The sequence below is a fragment of the Xyrauchen texanus genome, chromosome 24, assembly GCF_025860055.1.
Source record: "Xyrauchen texanus isolate HMW12.3.18 chromosome 24, RBS_HiC_50CHRs, whole genome shotgun sequence".
NCBI lineage: Eukaryota > Metazoa > Chordata > Actinopteri > Cypriniformes > Catostomidae > Xyrauchen > Xyrauchen texanus.
In genome coordinates, this window is record NC_068299.1 from 37,894,673 (window position 1) to 37,913,902 (window position 19,230).

The 19,230-nt window shown below is 41.3% G+C and overlaps 1 protein-coding gene across 1 annotated transcript in view; it reads right to left on the bottom strand.

Annotated features, from left to right (window-relative positions):
• Positions 1-19,230, bottom strand: part of LOC127617766 (dystonin-like) — a 101,579-nt gene that overhangs the window by 30,952 nt on the left and 51,397 nt on the right. The window contains 12 exon segments of the mRNA XM_052089844.1: positions 1,894-1,995; positions 9,495-9,617; positions 9,697-9,923; positions 10,026-10,257; positions 10,930-11,133; positions 13,313-13,531; positions 14,159-14,266; positions 14,356-14,475; positions 16,573-16,779; positions 17,371-17,612; positions 17,888-17,972; positions 18,108-18,434. Coding sequence (XP_051945804.1) covers positions 1,894-1,995; positions 9,495-9,617; positions 9,697-9,923; positions 10,026-10,257; positions 10,930-11,133; positions 13,313-13,531; positions 14,159-14,266; positions 14,356-14,475; positions 16,573-16,779; positions 17,371-17,612; positions 17,888-17,972; positions 18,108-18,434 — 2,196 coding nt within the window.

Consider the following 19,230-nt stretch of genomic DNA (forward strand, 5'->3'; position numbering starts at 1 on the left):
AAGTTATGTGACACTACATTTTTGCGTTAATGCCAATTTTCTCGACAAAAAGTGTTTCCAAACCGTGTTTTTGTGACATTTGAAGTATTGACATAGAGTTTATGCCCTACAGTTAAATGGACAAATATTGTCAACACTGAAATTTTAGCAGTGATTTGCGTTTCCATCAGCTTTATTTTGATGCGATAAAACTTTATTCAGTAAAAAATAGAAACGTAGTTATTGTTTTTATAATTTTGTGTAATAATGCAGTAAATAGAGAGCATGTATTAGTTATTAACCGTTTGTTTTACACTGACAGTTTCATCTAACTCTGTATGCCAATTAAAGAGGCTTGTCATTAATTAAATACATCGAATAAATATAAACTCATGGTTGTTTTAGAAGAAGAACCCTTTAAATTAGTAGAAATTCTTTTTTTTTCTAGAAATAAATATTTTGTACACTCCATATCGCATTTGCGTCCGTGTTATTCAGGTTTGAGTAAAGAACCGATCACTGGATTGTGCATGAATGTTAGTGTAGCTATACCCCCTTCCAGGACCTGGCAGTGTGTTATAAGAGGTTAAATATAATGTTATGTTTATATAGACCTTGTAATGTTTGTCAGTCCCCTTATACCAGGAAGTGGCTAGATTTGTGTGTTGTATGTAAACCGGCCTCATAAACCCCTTTGGCTCCATAAACCACAATCTGGTCCTGACCCCGTAAGCCTGTGAAATGTCACATTTTTTATATATGTATGTTGTGAAAGTGAAATTTTATTTTTAAAGTGAGATTTGTCTTCTGTAGATCAAATAAAAATTTTTGACATGAATTTTAAGTTGACAGGATGATGGGAAAGGTGGGTCCCCGTAAACCACTGAAAAAACACATTGGTCTCATAAACCACATATGCCTGTATGTGTGTGTGTGTGTGTGTGTGTGTGTGTGTGTGTATATATATATATACAGGTATATATATATATATATATATATATATATAGAGAGAGAGAGAGAGAGAGAGAGAGAGAGAGAGTTATAAAAATACTCCTAGGAGAAGGAGACAGGGCACATCTTGCTGCCCAATATGTATCAGCATGCCACAACCTGAGGGACAGTGAAAGATCTAAACAAACACACACAATGTGATGTGGTCAAATAAATAATAATAATAATAATAATTTATATATTGCTGTTATTTATATATTACTAATAATGATATACTGTCCAAGTTATTGGACAAAATGTATTTTGTTTTATTCTATTTTATTTATTCTATATGATGCTTTGGCAACATTGTTTTTGAAACTTTCTTTAGTTATATCAGTCGATTCAAAAATTATATATATATATATATATATATATATATATATATATATTTATTTATTTTTTTCATTGACTTACATTCTTTCCCTGTTGGAAAACCCCTGGGCTAAATTATGTCATGTTTCATTTAAAGATTTCTCTTCCATATGAGCTCAGATTTATGTGATCACACCATAATGTAATGACAAGTAATGGAAGTTTCTCTTCATTGAATGAGCAGACAGTGTGGTGGTCAGAGCTTTCAGGGGGTGTAATGATGAGTGTGTGTGTGTGTGTGTGTGTGTGCGCGTGCATGTATTTGTCACTTTGTGGGGACCAAATGTCCCCATAAGGATATTAATAGCCAAGATTTTGGACAATGTGGAGACATTTTGTCGGCCCCCATGAGGAAAACAGTTTATAAATCATACTAAATTATGTTTTTTGAAAATGTAAAAATGTAGAAAGTTTTCTGTGAGGGTTAAGTGTAGGGGTAGGGATAGAATATAAACTTTGTACAGTATAAAAACCATTATGTCTATGGAAATTCCCCACTTGCGCACGGGCGTGTGCGTGTGTGTGTGTGTGTTTGTGTGTCAAATATACCTGAAGACTGTCTTGAAACTGTACTGCAGCCTGCATGGCTTCCTCTAGAGTCTCAACTCTCTCCTTCCATGTCTTATTCAGGGTCTCCCAAGCTGAGTTAACCTGCAGGACAAACAGGATGTGGTCAAATTTTGTACAGAGTGACAACAATGCTGACTGACTTACACCACAATAATCTTGGTCCAAAATGAACACACGCTGAGTGCATAAAAATGGCTTTGGCGTGCTAGATTTGGTTGGTTGGTTGGTTGGTTGGTTTTGGCTTTCTTGGAAACTAATATGCAAGAAAAAAAAACAGTAAAATAATAAAATTTTCATTGGGACTTTTTCATTATTAAAAAAGAAAAGAAAAACAAATTAGCAGGTATGGCAAAAAGTTATTCAAACACCTTGAATGCTAAAGAGACTAATAGAAAGAAACATGTTTAATTGGTCCATTTTAAATTCATGTTCCAGATTCAAATATACATTAAGCTCTGTTGACAGCATTTGTTGTGTAATGTTAATTATTACCACAAAAAAAAGACTCATTCCTCATTTATTCAAAAAAGGTTACAGTAAGGCACTTACAATGAAAATGAATGGGGCCAGTCCATAAATTACAAAATACACACTGTTTCAAAAGTATAGACATAAAACATAAACATTATACGTGTTAAAGCAATTTTATTAAAAAAAGAAAATAGCTTAACAACATTATCTGTGTAAAGTTATATCCAGCATTACAACTTCAATGTCATGATGACATAAGCCCTGGCTGTTTGGGTAAGTGACTTTATCATACTAAAATAATTGTGTATATTAAACGTTTATTGACTAGCCCCATTTACTTTCATTGCAAGTGCCTTACTGTAACCACAAATCTTTGCCATTTTAAAACAACATTATGTCCCAAACACTGTCGATTGAACTTAATTTGTATTGAACCTGGAAGATTCCTTTTGCTATTTACATTTATGTATTGATTCTTATGTTAAATATGAGATAAACAGAACAAATTCACAGAATCAAACTAACTCCCATTATATCCCCCTCCCCAACCCAACCCTGTTCCTCAACAAATATCCCTGTGGTCAAAACCTAAATTACACCCTGAACACATATAAGCAAACAAACAAAACATATTTCAGAACATAAAAAATATAAACATCAACAAAAGAAAGAATTCCACAAAGAATAGAATTTACAATTACACCACAATCTGTTTCTCTCCACATGGTCCTTTCTAAGAGCCCTCCAAAAAGGCCAAATACCTTTACCATTTCTTACCATATGTGTCTATTTTGCCAAGTTGTTTACATGATATCTTTTCCAATGCTGCCCAATTCGGTGAACCAGTCTAGAAATGAGGGAGCGGCAATTGGCTTTCCAATTTTTGTCTGCCAATCATTACACTAGTTTGAACCCAGTTTCTGTATATTTGTTACCTACATTAATGAACACCCCATCACCCAATATACATAGTCTGGGGCAGAATGAAATTTGAGTATCTGGCTCTTAACCAGAATTCTTGAATATTAGTGCAGAACCACAGAGCATGGGCCATGTCTCCATCCTCCAACTGACATCACCAGCAGGTAGGTGTGACTTTTAAACCAAGCCTAAACAATCTTGAGGGAGTCCAGAAGAAACAATGCAAAATAAGACATACCCTTGGATCCCTAGATATAGTTTTAATGTTTTTTAAATAGTTTCCCACTTCCAAACCTCCGATACCAAGTTCAAATATTTTTCCCATAACCTCTTAAGAGATGTTAAGGCCCCATCACCAAGACGCTGCATCAACAAGGAATAATATACTGATGCTTCATGCCCCTTTCCAAAGGTTGAGCACCATACAGAGGGTGTTTGCAACTTTTGGGGGCTGTGTACTACCACCACAAACAGTACAAAGTAGATGGAGCAACTGTAAATACCTGAAAAATTGAGACCTAGAAATCCCAAATTGCTGTTATATTTCCAAATGATCTTAAAGCTCCACTTTCATAAAGGTCACCAAGTGTAGCAACACCCCTTTAAATAAATTTTTCCAGAAAAAGGGAGACTTGTTAATACATAATTTGGGGTTCAACCATATGCTTGAGGAAACATTTAGGTAAATATAAAAATTGAACAAACGGGAAACCTTTTTCCATACTGAATGTAAGTGTAATATAATGGGATGCATTTTTAATTCTCCAGGAAATTTTATAGAAAGACTTTGCAACGGCGAGATTGGGGCAAGGACTGCTTGTTCAATGTAGTACCAGGGAGGGGCTCTCTCAGGTGGAAGGAGACCAATGGGCCAAGTGTCTAAGATTAAAATGTATAAAACAAAATTTTGAGGAGGCCTATGTAACTTACTGAAATGCACCGAGGTCGTTTACCATTCCAAATAAAAGACTATTCTCTCAAGTTGTTTAAAATAAGAAAGAGGCACTTCTAGAGACCGTAGTAGATTTTAGAATTTGGGGATACAATTTTTTTTTTTTATAACATTGACTTTTCCTGACAGATGTAGTTAAAGCCCACCTATCAACATCACACAAGATCCAAATAAAATGCCTTAATACCTAATGTCTTGCTTGGGCCATTGAAAGGTGGCAGGTTGGAAAGACATGGCAAGGCAGTGTGCTGTCAGAGCAAGAGCTTCCAATTTAGATCAATTCACCCTATATCCTGAAAATTTGGAGAAAGACTAAATAATTCTGTGGAGGCTAGGCATATATCTTTTATGGTCGAAGACAAATAATAATATATTATCTGCGTAAAGTAGAGGTTTATGCACCGCACCTCCTGCTACAATACCAGGAAAATCATCCTCGGAAGATTCCTTTTAAAGCATTTAAAAAGTCAAAAAACATGTGAAACTAGCACTTACAAAAATGTATCATAGTAACCATAGTTTCTGACAACCATTGAAACTTAGCCCCCATTGTCATCCAAAAACAAATTAGATAAAATGACTGAAAGATTACAAATTCTTTGTATACTGTTTGAAGGAGAGTCCATATTAATGTACAGTATTATTGTTGTGTAGTAGAAATGTTTGGTTACGTATGTAACCTCCGTTCCCCGAGGGAGGGAACGACACGTTGTGTCGGAGAAGCCACACTAGGGGTCTCTCTTGAGCGCCGATATCCACCTCTGATCTATGAAAAAAGGCCAATGAGAGTTGGCAGCCGGTATTTGCATGTCCCGCCCCCGGACATACGGGTAATTAAGCGGCGCAAATACGGGAGTTCATTCAGGATTTTTCTGAGGAGCCGGAAATGGTCAGGCCACAACAGTGGCTCGGTTCAGCGACATGGCGGAGGAAAGACACAACGTGTCGTTCCCTCCCTCGGGGAACGGAGGTTACATACGTAACCAAACGTTCCCCTTCTGTCGATATCTCCACGTTGTGTCGGAGAAGCGACACTAGGGGACCCATTCCAATCTTGCCATGCGCTGAACCGTGTACATGAACCTCCGATACAGAGGCGGGCAGGGATTTCATCCAGTGCCGCGCATCGTCTGTACCTGGCTGTACGTACCCTTCCCCAATGCCCCATAAGAACATCGGAATCCTTCTAGTTACCCTGGAAGGGGAACAAGGCGATGTTTGCCAACATGGGAACGGGCCAGCCTAGCTGGGCCTCTTTTCTCTCTATGTTTCTCGCATAGAGCAATCACGGCCGGGGCCCTTACACGCATATAGGGAAGGGGGTCTTACCCAGACCCTGCGGAGACCACACCTGCCCTTTTTCTTGGGGAGGAAAAGTGGTAGACACGTCACACGGCCGTCTTAGGGCTCGTGTGGAAAGTATGGTGCGGTGGTAGATCCAGCCTCGAAGGGGGAGTTGCTACAGCACAGCGACCGGGCAGCTGTAACTGCCTAAGGGAGACACGGGGTCCGCTCGTAGGGGACAGAACCGTGGAATTACACACAGGGGAGTCCGAGCAGGAGGCCTTACCTGTGGAGCACCTATACCAGTACAGGGTAGCCATCAGGGTACCCGCAGTGGCTTGGGTCGGCGAGTTCCTCCGCTGAACCGCGGACCCGGAGGGCTGGGAGGAATCCACCAGGGTCCCGACTCGGAGTGGGCGCCCTGGGAAGAAGGCGACTACTTTACCTTGACGCCAGGAAAGGGCGCTGGCGCAAGCGATCCACCCGGCCGGTCGGTCTACGTGTTACCGAGTTCTACGGGCTCGGACCTGACAAAACATGAGACGCAACCGACTCGACGCGGAGGTTGTAAAACCTCGCGAAGGTGTTGGGTGTTGCCCAACCCGCGGCTCTACAGATGTCTGCTAGGGAGGTGCCCTTGGCCAGTGCCCACGAGGATGCAACACCCCTTGTTGAGTGAGCTCGGACCCGCAAGGGTAGGGGCACGGCCTGGGTGTGATGGCGTCGACAACCCAGTGGGCGAGCCTCTGTTTGGAGACGGCATTCCATTTCTGCCGTCCCCAAAAGCAGACAAAGAGCTGCTCAGAGCGTCTGGAGCTCTGTGTGCGGTCCAAGTAAATGCGCAGGGCGCGCACTGGACATAACAACGAAAGGGCTGGGTCTGCCTCCTCTCGGGGCAGCACTTGCAGGTTCACTACCTGATCTCAGAAGGGTGTGGTAGGAACCTTGGGCACATAGCCCGGTCGCGGTCTTAGGATCACAGACGTATCCGCCGGACCGAACTCCAGGCAAGTGTTGCTGACAGAGAACGCTTGCAGGTCCCCGACCCTCTTGATAAAGGTGAGCGCGATCAGCAGGGCCGTCTTAAGAGAGAGGGCCCTGAGTCCAATTGATTCAAGCGACCTGCCAAGACTACCGAGAGATCCCAGGAGGGAACTAGGCCTGGCCGGGAGGGATTCAACCTCCGGGCGCCTCTCAGGAACCTGAGGATCAAGTCGTGCTTACCCAAAGACTTGCCATCTACAGGATTGTGGTGGGCGGCAATGGCGGCAACATACACCTTGAGGGTGGACGGGGACAGCCTCCTGTCCAGCCTCTCCTGTAGGAACAGGAGCACTGACTTGATCGCGCATCTCTGCGGGTCTTCAGTTCGGGAAGAACACCAATCTGCGAACAAGCGCCACTTTAGGGTGTAAAGGTGCCTGGTAGAGGGGGCTCTGGCTTGGTTGACTGTATTCACAACGGTCGCCGGTAAGCCGGCTAGCTCTTCTGCATCCCGTCCAGGGACCAGACGTGGCCAGAGGTCTGGGCGCGGGTGCCAGAGCGTGCCCCGTCCCTGAGAGAGGAGGTCCTTTCTCAGGGGAATTCGTCAGGGAGGAGCTGTCGCGAGAAGTCTGAGTTCCGAGAACCAAGTCCGAGTGGGCCAGTAAGGGGCCACTAACGTGACTTGCTCCTCGTCCTCCCTGACATTGCACAGCACCGGTGCAAGAAGGCTCACTGGGGAAATGCGTACTTTCGCAGCCCCGAGGGCCAGCTGTGTGCCAGCGCGTCTGTCCCGAGGGGAGCCTCTGTTAGGGCATACCAGAGCGGGCAGTGGGAGGTTTCCTGGGAGGCAAACAGGTCTACCTGGGCCTTGCCAAACCGTTCCCAAATCAGCTGGACCGACTGGGGGTGAAGCCTCCACTCCCCGCCGGGCAGGCGTTGTCGTGATAGCGCGTCCGCTACGACGTTGAGCTTGCCGGGGATGTGAGTGGCACGCACAACTTGAGTCGCTGCTGGCTCCATAGGAGGAGACGGCGGGCGAGTTGTGACATGTGGCGGGAGCGTACGCCGCCTTGGCTATTTATGTACGCCACCACCGTGGTGCTGTCCGATCTCACGAGGACGTTTGTCCCGAACTAATGGGAGGAACTTCCTGAGAGCAAGAAGGACGGTCAGCAACTCCAGGCAGTTGATGTGCCAACGCAGCGGGGCCCCTTTCCAACGGCCCGCTGCTGCGTGCCCGCTGCACACGGCACCCCACCCGGACCAGGAGGTGTCGGTTGTGACCAGAACGCGTCAGGACACCTGCTGCAGGGGCACTCCTGCCCGTAAAAAGCAGAGGTCTGTCCAGGGTCGGAGTGTTTTGAGGCAGGCGGGGGTGATCCTTACCCGATGCGTGCCGTGGTGCCATGCTTGTCTCGGGACTCGAGTCTGGAGCCAGTGCTGGAGTGGTCTAATATGCATCAACCCCAGCGGCGCGACCGCCGCGGAGGATGCCATATGCCCCAGGAGCCTCTGGAAAAGTTTTAGAGGGACCACTGTGCCTGGCTTGAAGGAAGCGAGGCAGTCCAGCACCGACTGAGCACGCTCGCTCGTGAGACGTGCTGTCATTGAGACTGAGTCTAACTCCAACCCGAGAAAAGAGATGCTCTGAACCGGAGTGAGCTTGCTCTTTTCCCAGTTGACCTGAAGCCCCAAGTGGCTGAGGTGCCGGAGCACCTGGTCTCTGTGCGGATGCCGGCTACTCATAGCGGGGCAAGGGCCGCCTCTGCGACCTTCGTGAAGACGCGAGGGGACAGAGACAGGCCGAAGGGGAGGACTTTGTACTGAAACGCCTGGCCGTCGAACGCGAACCGTAAGAAGGGTCGGTGTCGTGGCAGAATTGAGACGTGGAAGTACGCGTCCTTCAGCTCTACCGCTGCGAACCAATCTAGATGCTGAACACCAGCCAGAATATTTCTCTGCGTGAGCATTTTGAACAGGAGTTTTAACAAGGCCCGATTGAAAACTCGCAGGTCCAGGATTGGTCGTAAGCCACCGCCTTTCTTGGGTACAATGAAGTAAGGGCTGTAGAAACCCTTCCTCATTTCGGTTGGAGGGACGGGCTCTACCGCGCCCTTGGCTAAGAGGGTCGCGATTTCCGTGCGCAGGGAACTGGCATGCTCGCCGTGTACTGCGGAAAAGGGACGAGTATTTTGGACGTACCCGGCGGGGCCTCGCAGCGGGGCGGAACAGGTAGTGCAGCGTCGGGCGGCTTCGTTGCGGCCTGAGGCTGAGGTGCTGAGAATAGACTCAAAGCACTTACCTTGCTCTGCGCACCCGGCAGGGGGCGGGTTCGTGACTGAGGAGGAGGTCTGATGCTGGCGTCCTCTGGACTCGTCTGAACCGGCCGGCCGGGGGACAGTCGTGGGCAGGCGGAAGGCGGGATCGCCGCGTCCGGTGTACCGGGACTGTCGTAATCTGAAAGCAGATTGCCGTGAGAACGGCATTTGCGGGCCAGGTGACCCAGAGGCAAAGGAAATAGCTCTTTTATTGAGAATGTGGGTACCAGGGGCAACAATGCACGCCGTGCAATGTGAAGGAGAAAGCCGCTGTTGTGCGCCGTCAAGATCCAACAGCATGCAGATTGTCAGAGGAAACAGGAACGTTTAAAGTGGTGTGTAACTTGCAGCAAACTGCAGACAGACCATCGGCTCCAAAGAAATTTTCTGAATGAACTCCCATATTTGCGCCGCTTAAATACCCGTATGTCCGGGGGCGGGACATGCAAATACCGGCTGCCAACTCTCATTGGCCTTTTTTCATAGATCAGAGGTGGATATCGGCGCTCAAGAGAGACCCCTAGTGTCGCTTCTCCGACACAACGTGGAGAGAGCGACAGAAGGGGAACTATCGTATATCTATACATGTAGTTATGTATAATCCTTCAATCATTATTGTCCCCTTTGGTGGGCATTTGTGACATCATTACCTCGTCTATACTTTTCTTAATCACTGGTTTGTCAGGTTCTCCACATACTGTCAAGAGTTCAGCCCCAAGATTCTGGAGCACATTTAGTTCCTCTTGAAGCCCGTCAATCTCCTCTCTGAAGCTCTGTAGCACAAAACAACAAACACCATTAAGATGTTGAACAAAGCTGCATAAACATCAAACTTCAGACAGGGCTCCAGACCTCCACAGACTCCTGCTGTTGTTTGACCACGGAAGGATCAACTCCAGGCTCCTCCAGCTCTCTCAACAGGTCATGTGTGTCCTTGATGGTCATGATCAGAGTGCAGTGGTCACACCAGAACTTCTCAGCCAAGTCCATGACGTCCAGAAGCTTCGCCTCTCTTTCTTCCTGAAGAGCCTGGATGTCATTCCATACAAACACCATGTGGTCCAGCTTGTCTTGAACAACTTCAAAACAAAACGAAAGATATCTTTAGCAATTACAAAATCACATGTCACATTGCCTGAAAACTGACACAGCTTTTCTGATTGATGCACTGGGATGGTCACCTTTGGCCGAGAGGTCCTTATCTGCTCCTTCTGAGCGAGCGATCATCTCCTCTCCTCGCTGCTTGAGGGTTTCATACGAGGGCTGAAGTTTCTCCAGGTCTACAGTCACAGATTTGTTCTCAGATATGTGCTCCCGGATCTTCTCCACCTCCACAGAAATGGATGGAGGCTGATGGAGGCATTCGGCGATGCGCTCCAGAGACTCCAGCATGGGATCGATCTTATCGTGGAACTGTGGAGAGCATTCACAAGCAGTTTAGCACACAAGTTGCAGAGATGTGACTGAGGATGCTGATAAAGGCAGGTGGGCAACAAAATTGCAAATCATTATTTATTGATACATAAAAAAATATCTACATGAAAAGAAAGATATGATGGTAGTATTTTAAATTTAAGTGTTAAATGTGATATAAACTTATTATTATTGCATGCAGACATAACACTGAAAAAGGTGCACTAGGGTTTGCTGTCTTTGAAATGCAGAGATTTGGAGAGAGGGGGCAACCTAATTCTCTGTCTAAGGCCCAAAAAATACTTTGCGCAAGTGCGCGTTCGCAGATACAAGCACTTGGCCAATGCATGGTTAATTTGAACATTGCTTAACATGCATTCTTATGTTTCTGTGGCGTTTCAGCTTTTCAACAATACTGTACCTAGATTAACCTTCTATTCTACTTAGAGGTCAAGATATTTGTTGAAATAGTGGGGAACGTGTGTGGAATCACAAAACAGACTAAATGTCTATAGACGAGCATATGGCGAGTACTCAGCTTTAAAAAAAAAAAACAGCCTTAGAAGAAGCGTTTTGGTGCTGTTATGGCATCATGAGGGGGACCTACACAATATTAGGTATGATAGTTTTAATGTTGTAGCTGATTGGTGTATGCAGGAAAACAGAATTTACCTGAATGGATTTGGAGATAGCTTCATCTAGAGCAGCAGCTCTATGTTTAACATCTGCTTTCAGCTGGCTGTACAGTTTATCTGCAGCTTGGTATTTGTCTCTGATGGGCTCCCCCTCCACCGGACTTAACTCCAACAGTTGAGGACCGGTTTTATTCATCTTGTCGATGTGTGGCTTGTGCTCTGCTATTAGCTCCCTCATTTGCTGAAGACCACAAGATTAATACCATCAGGAGAGAATGCAGTGGATTGCTCAACAAAAACGTCAAACACAATCTGACACACCATCTGTTTGGCCAATCATGTACATAATACATTATCCTCTTAGCCATTCTATTAAAGTAATAAGCCACATGAGGCCATGTATTACAGTGATTGTAACACGGTTAAGGGCTGTTGCTAAGCACAACGTGAAGTGTGGTCACCATTTAGTTTTTCTTTTGATCTGTCATTCCAAAAAATCACAAAAATTTAACTTTATTTTGTCTTGTACTGTACTGTACTTGTACTGTAATTTTATCTTGATTATGGTGTTTGTTTTCGATCATTGTCCTGCTGGAAGATCCAACCAGGGCCCATTGTAAGCTTTCTGGCAGAGGCAGAATTTTCTGAATATGCTTGAGTTTGTTGTTGGATGAGAGCAGAGGCTTTTTTCTTGAAACACTCCCAAACAACTTGTGGTGATTTAAGTGATATCTGATACTTTTTTTTTACTTTCTGACCCCAAGACCCAACTAATTTCTGCAATTCTCCAGCTGTGATCCTAGGAGAATTTTTGGTAACTTGAACTATCCTCTTCATTGTGTGTGGAGACAATATAGACACACGTCCTCATTCAGGATTCTTAAGATCGCCAGTTGATTGGAACTTCTTAATTATTGCCCTGATGGTGGAAATGGGTATAAATGCTTTGGCTATTTTCTTATAGCCAGTTCCCATTTTGTGAAGCTCAACAAACATCATAACTTTACTTTTTAGTCTAAACCACTGTGATTGATGATAAAGGGAATTTGGCCTCTGTGTTACCTCATATTTATACCCATGTGAAACAGGAAGTCATGGCTGAACAATTTCATGTTCCTAGTCACCCAGCTGCACACATTTTTTTTAATATGAATGGGAATATATTTCAGATATATTTTACTCATAAGAATTAATAGGGTTGCAAATAATTGTGACTAATGAGTTGTGGAGAATTTTTTTTTATTTAATAATGAAATATTTCAATTATTTCAATAGTTTACTTCAATTAAAGGTTAGATTTTTGTGAATTTTTGAATGAAAGATCAAAAGGATAAACAATGCAGTTTTATTTTTCACAGCCTTCTTTGCTCATATTTACAAAGGGTGCCAATATTTTGTTAGTGGATGTTTCTTTTTTTGCTGGGTTTATATAAATACACACACACATACACACACACACACATATATATATATATATATATATATATATATATATATATATATTATACATACAGTATATACATATAGAAATACGTAATAAGTATTTTTATTATTAATAATAATAACATATTATTTAATGCAGTAGGTATCATGAACTAACAATGAACAACATATGTTTTCAATATTGTTTTCATCTTGGTGAATTTATAAATATATAATTGTTCATTATAGCTCATGTTAGTTCATAATGCATAAACTAATGTATTAAGTTAACTTAAACAAAAATACTAATTATATATTAGTTTATTCTTAAATTAACATCAACCAATATTAATAAGTGCTGAAAAAGTACTGTTCATCATTAGTTCATGTTAATTAATGTAGTTCACTAATGTTACTGAATACAACCATATTGTAAAGAGTTCCTAATGAAATGTACAGATAATATTACAATTCTTCAGCAGTGTAATATAGATCAGTAGTCAAACTATATGTTGTTTATGGTTACCAAAGGTATCAACAGAGTTCAATAGAGCTGTTCAGCCATGATGTCAATTTGCAGGCGAACCAGGAAGTCTAATTCACCATGGGTTCCCTTAGGAATTTCCTGTGGGTTTTTATAATGGTTTATAATGGTCGTTTTGGATTTATGAATAAAAAAAGGTCTGTGGAAAACATTACTTGAACATACTTGGATGTTTTGTTCTACAACATACATTACACACATTCATACCTCAAAAGTACATTTTGAAGCTCCCATGTTTTTTATTAAGTATGTTGCTTCAATACGGCTTCAAAATTCATGTTTATGGTATGACTGTGTAATTTATATTTTAGGAGGAGGGGCCCATAGCAAATTTTCTTCCAGGTTTTTGGACTACAACCTGAACAGTTCTATTGCTGTATAGTCACGGGTGAGCATATATTTGAGCTTTTTATGGCTCATCCAATCAGAATTTAGAGCTATATCTCCATCTTACCCTTAGTTCCTCTTGCTGATGTCTTAGGGCTTCATACTCAATAGCAGGCTGGGCCAGTTGAATGAAGGCAGCACTGGTCTCCTGCAGCCACGGCCAGAGCTCATCATACGTCTCCCAGAATTGACAGGCCAGAGAATGAGCTCTCTCCAGCTGCAGACTGCGCTCAGAGTTCAGCTGACTCACCGTGTTATACTTCTCCAATATAGCCTCGAGCTTCACCTGTGTCACACCACAGTCACATCACCACAGAGCTAGTCTTAAACACCTGCTGTACAATGTTCATTAATTTATAATAATAAATCCTATCTTTTGGTTTGCCTCCATCAAGTTTCAAATAAAAATAAAAGTGCCTTTCATTTGTGAAGTACTACATTCACTGGATTATCTGAAGAAGAAAAAAAAAAAAATAGACATGAGCACATGGTTATTTAAAGGTGCACTCAGTCTTTTTTGGTTTCTGTCATCTTGGGCTTGGACACTGACACCTAGTGGTGTGGATGCAGCATCATTCCAAATCAATAGTTTTCAATTTCAGATCCCATTGTAGAAATTCACTATTCACTGTTATTCATGATTCATATAATCCATGAGTAAAACTGTCCAATAACAGGGCAGTTACTGAGATTATTCAGCTGGTCATGTGATTCTAACATGGTAGCTCACATGAGGACCCTCTCCATGTAGAATTAAACCACATTTATAAGGTTACTGATTCGACTGGAGTCTTCATCTCATGTGAGTGCTCATGATTTTATACATGTGTTTCAAAATTACTATGATATAAAGTGAATTGTGATATAAGATTTTCATATCACACAAACTTTATCTTAAAAATGTTTAATTTACCTTCAGTGTCTTCTTCTCAGCCTCATCTTTGCTGTTCATAATGGCCTCTCCGGACTTCACAATGTCATCCACAGCATCTTTATGCCTCAAAATGTCCATGGAGAAGCTCTGCAGTAGAAAGTGAACCACTGATGCTTTATAAAGGATGTTTATTTGATAATTCAGGTAATAGACGACCACACAAATATCCGACTGACCTTCTGAGCCTGAAGCTGAGCTGAAGTCTGCTCCGGCTCGAGGCTCATGTAACCAAGAGATGACAACTTTCTCTCTGCCTCAGTCAGCCAGGCCAACTCAGCAGCGGCTGACTGCTCGAACTGCACATCAAGAAAAAGAAAAAATTTCAGTGACTCTCTGAACTCATTTACATTCTGTTCTTGCCGAGATTCCATAATTATTCAATAATATGTAAATGACCACATGTTCACCAAAGAAACCATCAAAGACCTAACATTTCACAAAAAAAGAAACAAGTGAGGTTGTAACCCATTTTACATGCAAATATATTAGCCAATCATAACAAAAGGGTCAGAATAAGAGTAGAAAATCAAGTAAAACTAGGTCAGGTAATACTAATTAACTAAGTATCCAAACTCATGAAGTCTATGGCAGTCCATAGAACCATACATAGGTAAGTTATGACACTTGGCACAATGACAGGGGTGGGCATGAATAGCCCCCTACCTAATTTGGGGTCTCTAGGACAAACTCTTTAGTGCCACCACCAGTTCAAAATTTAACTATTTAATAGTTAATAACTTTTGAACCATATGGCCAACACAAATAAATCGTATATCCTCTGATTCGTCTGCTCATTCACTTTTTTAGTGGTTCAACCAAAATCCAAAATCTCCATCCCCGACTTTGGCAGCCATCTTGAAATTTGTCGAAAACTTACTTTTGCAAACTCGTTTCTAAGCCTTTATCAGATCTTTCACAAACTTGTGTCAGAGCACCTTGAAACACAGCTGGCCAAAAGACATCAAAAGCTTTTTGATAGACAAAATGCATCAAATAATTCTGTGGCGAGGATGCCAAACAGGAGGCTGTATCTTTACAAGGCTTTGTCGTATCGAAACAAAACTTGGTATGTTTTATCAGGACCTTGATATGAGGTACATGCCAAGTTTGGGGACAGTGCATCATTATGTGCTTCAAAATTGCTATTTTTGCACATAACTTTAGAACCCTATTTCCTAAAATTATCAATGATGAATTATCAAGTTTTGGGTTATGACACCTCAGTGGCATTGTATGTAAAGCAGTGAGCTTAAACTTTAAACGCATCCAAGTCTGCTGTTTGAGTCCCACCTGGTGGGACTGGTGTGAAAGTTGTAATTCTGTTGATTCGTCGGTCAAAATGTTTTAAACACTTATTCATTCTTTATTATAATTTTTTTTTTTCACACATTGTAGAATAATAGTTAAGTAATCAAAACTATGGGATAACATAAATGGAACTATAGGAATTAGGTTCCTATATCCAAATCCAAAATAAATCAAAACTATGTTATATTTCAGCATCTTATGTAGTCACCCTTTGACTAGAATTTGCAGACATGAACTCAACCAACCATTTTCTCAACCAACTTCTTGAGATTTCACCCTGGGGTGCTTTTAAACAGTATTGAAGGAGTTACCATCTATGTTGGGCATTTATTGGCTGCTTTTCTTTAATATTTGGTTCAAATCATAATTATTTTTATTTATTTATTTTTTATAAAATTTTAGTTTTCTAATTAAATTATTTAATATGTTGGCACAATTATATTTTTTTCTACAAATCTAATTTCAAAACTTTAAGCATGCGCCTTCAGATCAAAAGATTTATATAATCTTTATAATAAATTTATATTTTTTTTTATAATCTTTATAATAAATTATAGAGTTATTGTAAAGGGGCACAATTCTATATATTTAAAAAAAAATTATACAGTGTCTATACTTTGTATATTTCAATTTTAAACATTGTAGTTGTATGCTTTATTCCACTTATTTTCCTGAATATATAGCAATAAAAATATGAATATGAATTTATTAAAAAGCTAATTTCTATAAAATAAAAACAAAAAGTGTATATATATATATATATATATATATATAAAATTATTACATGTATTTTATTACTAAAATCAGAGTCAGTTTTGCACAACATTTTGCAAACATTTTGTCCTTCCACTGTGTAACACTAATGTGATGCTAATATAATCAATGTGGGTCACACTCCATTAGTGTAATATGTAAATATCACGAAGGCTGCAAGAGAGGATGAATGAAGTTTGAATGACATAAAAGCAGTAAGAATTAACAGCACAATGAGGCCAATCACCCTTGGCAAGTATCACAGACGCTCCTTTGTGTTGCTAATAAAGGACTGGTACTATGTTTTTAAGCATTTTGACCATGGACTGTACCTGCTGTGATTTTAAGATAGCAGCTCCAGTCTGGTCCACAAGCTGGCTAACAGCATCACTGGCTGATCTGTAGCGCTCATTGTCGTCGATGATCATTCTGTCCAGCCCTTCTCGAGCTCGCCATGGAACAAGCTCCAGCAGTGCACTGCTGACTTCATTCAGAGAGTCTAGAAGTGGCTTCTGATCCTTAACCTCCTGCAGTAGTGCCTGGATAAGACAGTCAACAAATTATCCATTCATAAAGTGCATTTCAAAACTGTTTGCTCAAAAGATGCCCTTTCATATCTCTGGAGACTTAAAGGAAAGTTCCAGGCTCAATAAAATTTAAGCTTAATAACAGCATTTTTGGCACAAAGTTGATTACTTACAAAAATTATTAAGACTTGTCACTTGTTTCTTTAAAAACAAACAAAAAACTGTAAAGGAGATCCATGTGAGATTACTGGGGTCTTGTTCTCTTAGAAGTCTCCATCTACTGTCTTGGAGAATTTTAAACAGATCTCATTTGTGATTTATGACTTATGGTAAATGGTCTGCACTTATATAGCACCTTTTTAACCTTAGGGGTATTCAAAGCAGTTTACACTGCATCTCATTCACCCACACACACATTCACACACCAATGACTGCAGAGCTGCCATTCAAGTTGCTAGCCTGTTGGGAGCAACTTTGGGTTCAGTGTCTTGCTCAAGGACACTTTGGCATGTGGAGTTGTGTGGGCCAGGAATTGAACCACCAACCCTGAGATTAGTGGACAACCTGCTCTACCACCTGAGCCACAGCTGCCCCGGGACTTACCTTTTGCCTCTCTTGTAAGTGAGTCAGCTGCTCTCCAACTGGATCTTGAACTTCAAACGTTGCCATCTCTGACTCCACCTTCTCCAACCAGCAGTTCAGTTCCTCGTGGGTGTTTTGCAGCTTGGTGGCGAGAGACAGGGCTTTGTCCAGAGTCTTTGAAACACTGCTGCTCATTGTGTTGATCTCTGAATACCTGGTCTTTATTTCATCGAGTTTGCCTTGGATGACAACAACCTCATCGCCTGAATGCAAGTGAATACAGACATGATATAGATGCATTCATACGGTTTCAGCACATGGAGAACTTTCTACCAGTGGGAACATTCCAGAAACTTTGATGAATGTTATGTAAAGATTGCCTAATATTAGGAACATATTTCTTTATTAAAAATGAACTTCAGAAACTATTTTCAAAACAGTTATGCATAATATGCTTCTATTCACATTAAGATAACTGGACATTTCAACAACCAAAATGTTTGGAAAACCTTCCTTTAGTTAACTATGTTCACCTCACCTGTGGTCTGTTTCAGAAGTTCTAACCCGTTTTGGATGGCCTGGTCAACATTCTGTTTCCTCAACTCAATGTCTTCATGAAGAGCCTACACAACAGGACATATCAGTCAACGACATCTTCTGACAGGACAACACAAATCACACCGCAGAACTGAAGGCAGATCAAATTAAATGAATAAAACATGGTAAAATAGCCTAAAGAGGAGGAGCTTTTAAAGTACCAGCTGCTCAGCATGCTGTTTTGCCAGCACGGCCATCGTGTAGTCTTGGATGGAGACTTCACTCAGTTTGCCGTGGACTTCAATGAGCCAAGTCATGAGCGCCACCTCATCCTCGCCAAAGAGCTGCGCGTTAGTCAGCGCCTGCTGCAGCAGCTCGCCTTTCCTGCGGCAACGCTCCTGCAGCTCGATATAGGTGCACTGCATGTTGTCCAGCTTTGCCTGCACCAGGTCCTTGTCATCCACACAGCCGAAGGCCCTTAGAGACTGACCCAGACTCATGGCCTGATACAAGATCTTACTGCGGCCCATTACCTCCTCCTCTAAAGCCTGATTACCAGGACACAATACCAGGGTGGAGAAACCATAATAACAAAAAAAGGAATGGAACAAATGAATGTGTATGAAAAACATGGGATTACAACATAAATGCATGAGGCTCTTTCCACGAATAGGATGCACTTTTGTGTCGCACTAATATTTGGATTATTAGAATATTTTATTATAACTTTTAGAAGCAAAAATCCCAAATATCTTGTTTTTTTATGTCTTTTTGTGATTTTGATCAGGCCTGTCTCAGAAGTACTTTTTTGTAAAAATCTTGTTTTTAAATGTCATAAATAAAAATAAATAAAAAACAATTGCATGAAAATTGCTGGAAAATAACAAGATCACTTTATTAAACTGTATTTAGACATGTCCCAAAATCTCCATAATATTTAGTTTGATCTCCTTAAGTTAATCTGCATGATTTGTTAAGTATTTATTATAAGTATTAGAGGCAAAACATTTTTTTTTTGACATCAAGAAAATTCTGTTGTTTTCAAGACATCAAATGTCTGGTAATTTTGGTATGTCCCACCTCAGAAGCCTTAACTTTTTTTAAATGTTATACATTCTGTCTATTTAATTTAGATGTTTATTTAATATTTAATGCTATAAAATTACAAAATTACTGTTTTAAACTGTTTGTGCTGTAGGCATGCCCCAAAAATTGCTAATTCGTATATAATTTAGTTCGTATTTATTTAGTAGTCCTTAGGTTGATGATCAACATTTAGAGGTACAAATCGCATTCTTATTTGCTTCTTTTTTTATTATTATTCACTTAACATGAAAATAGTAG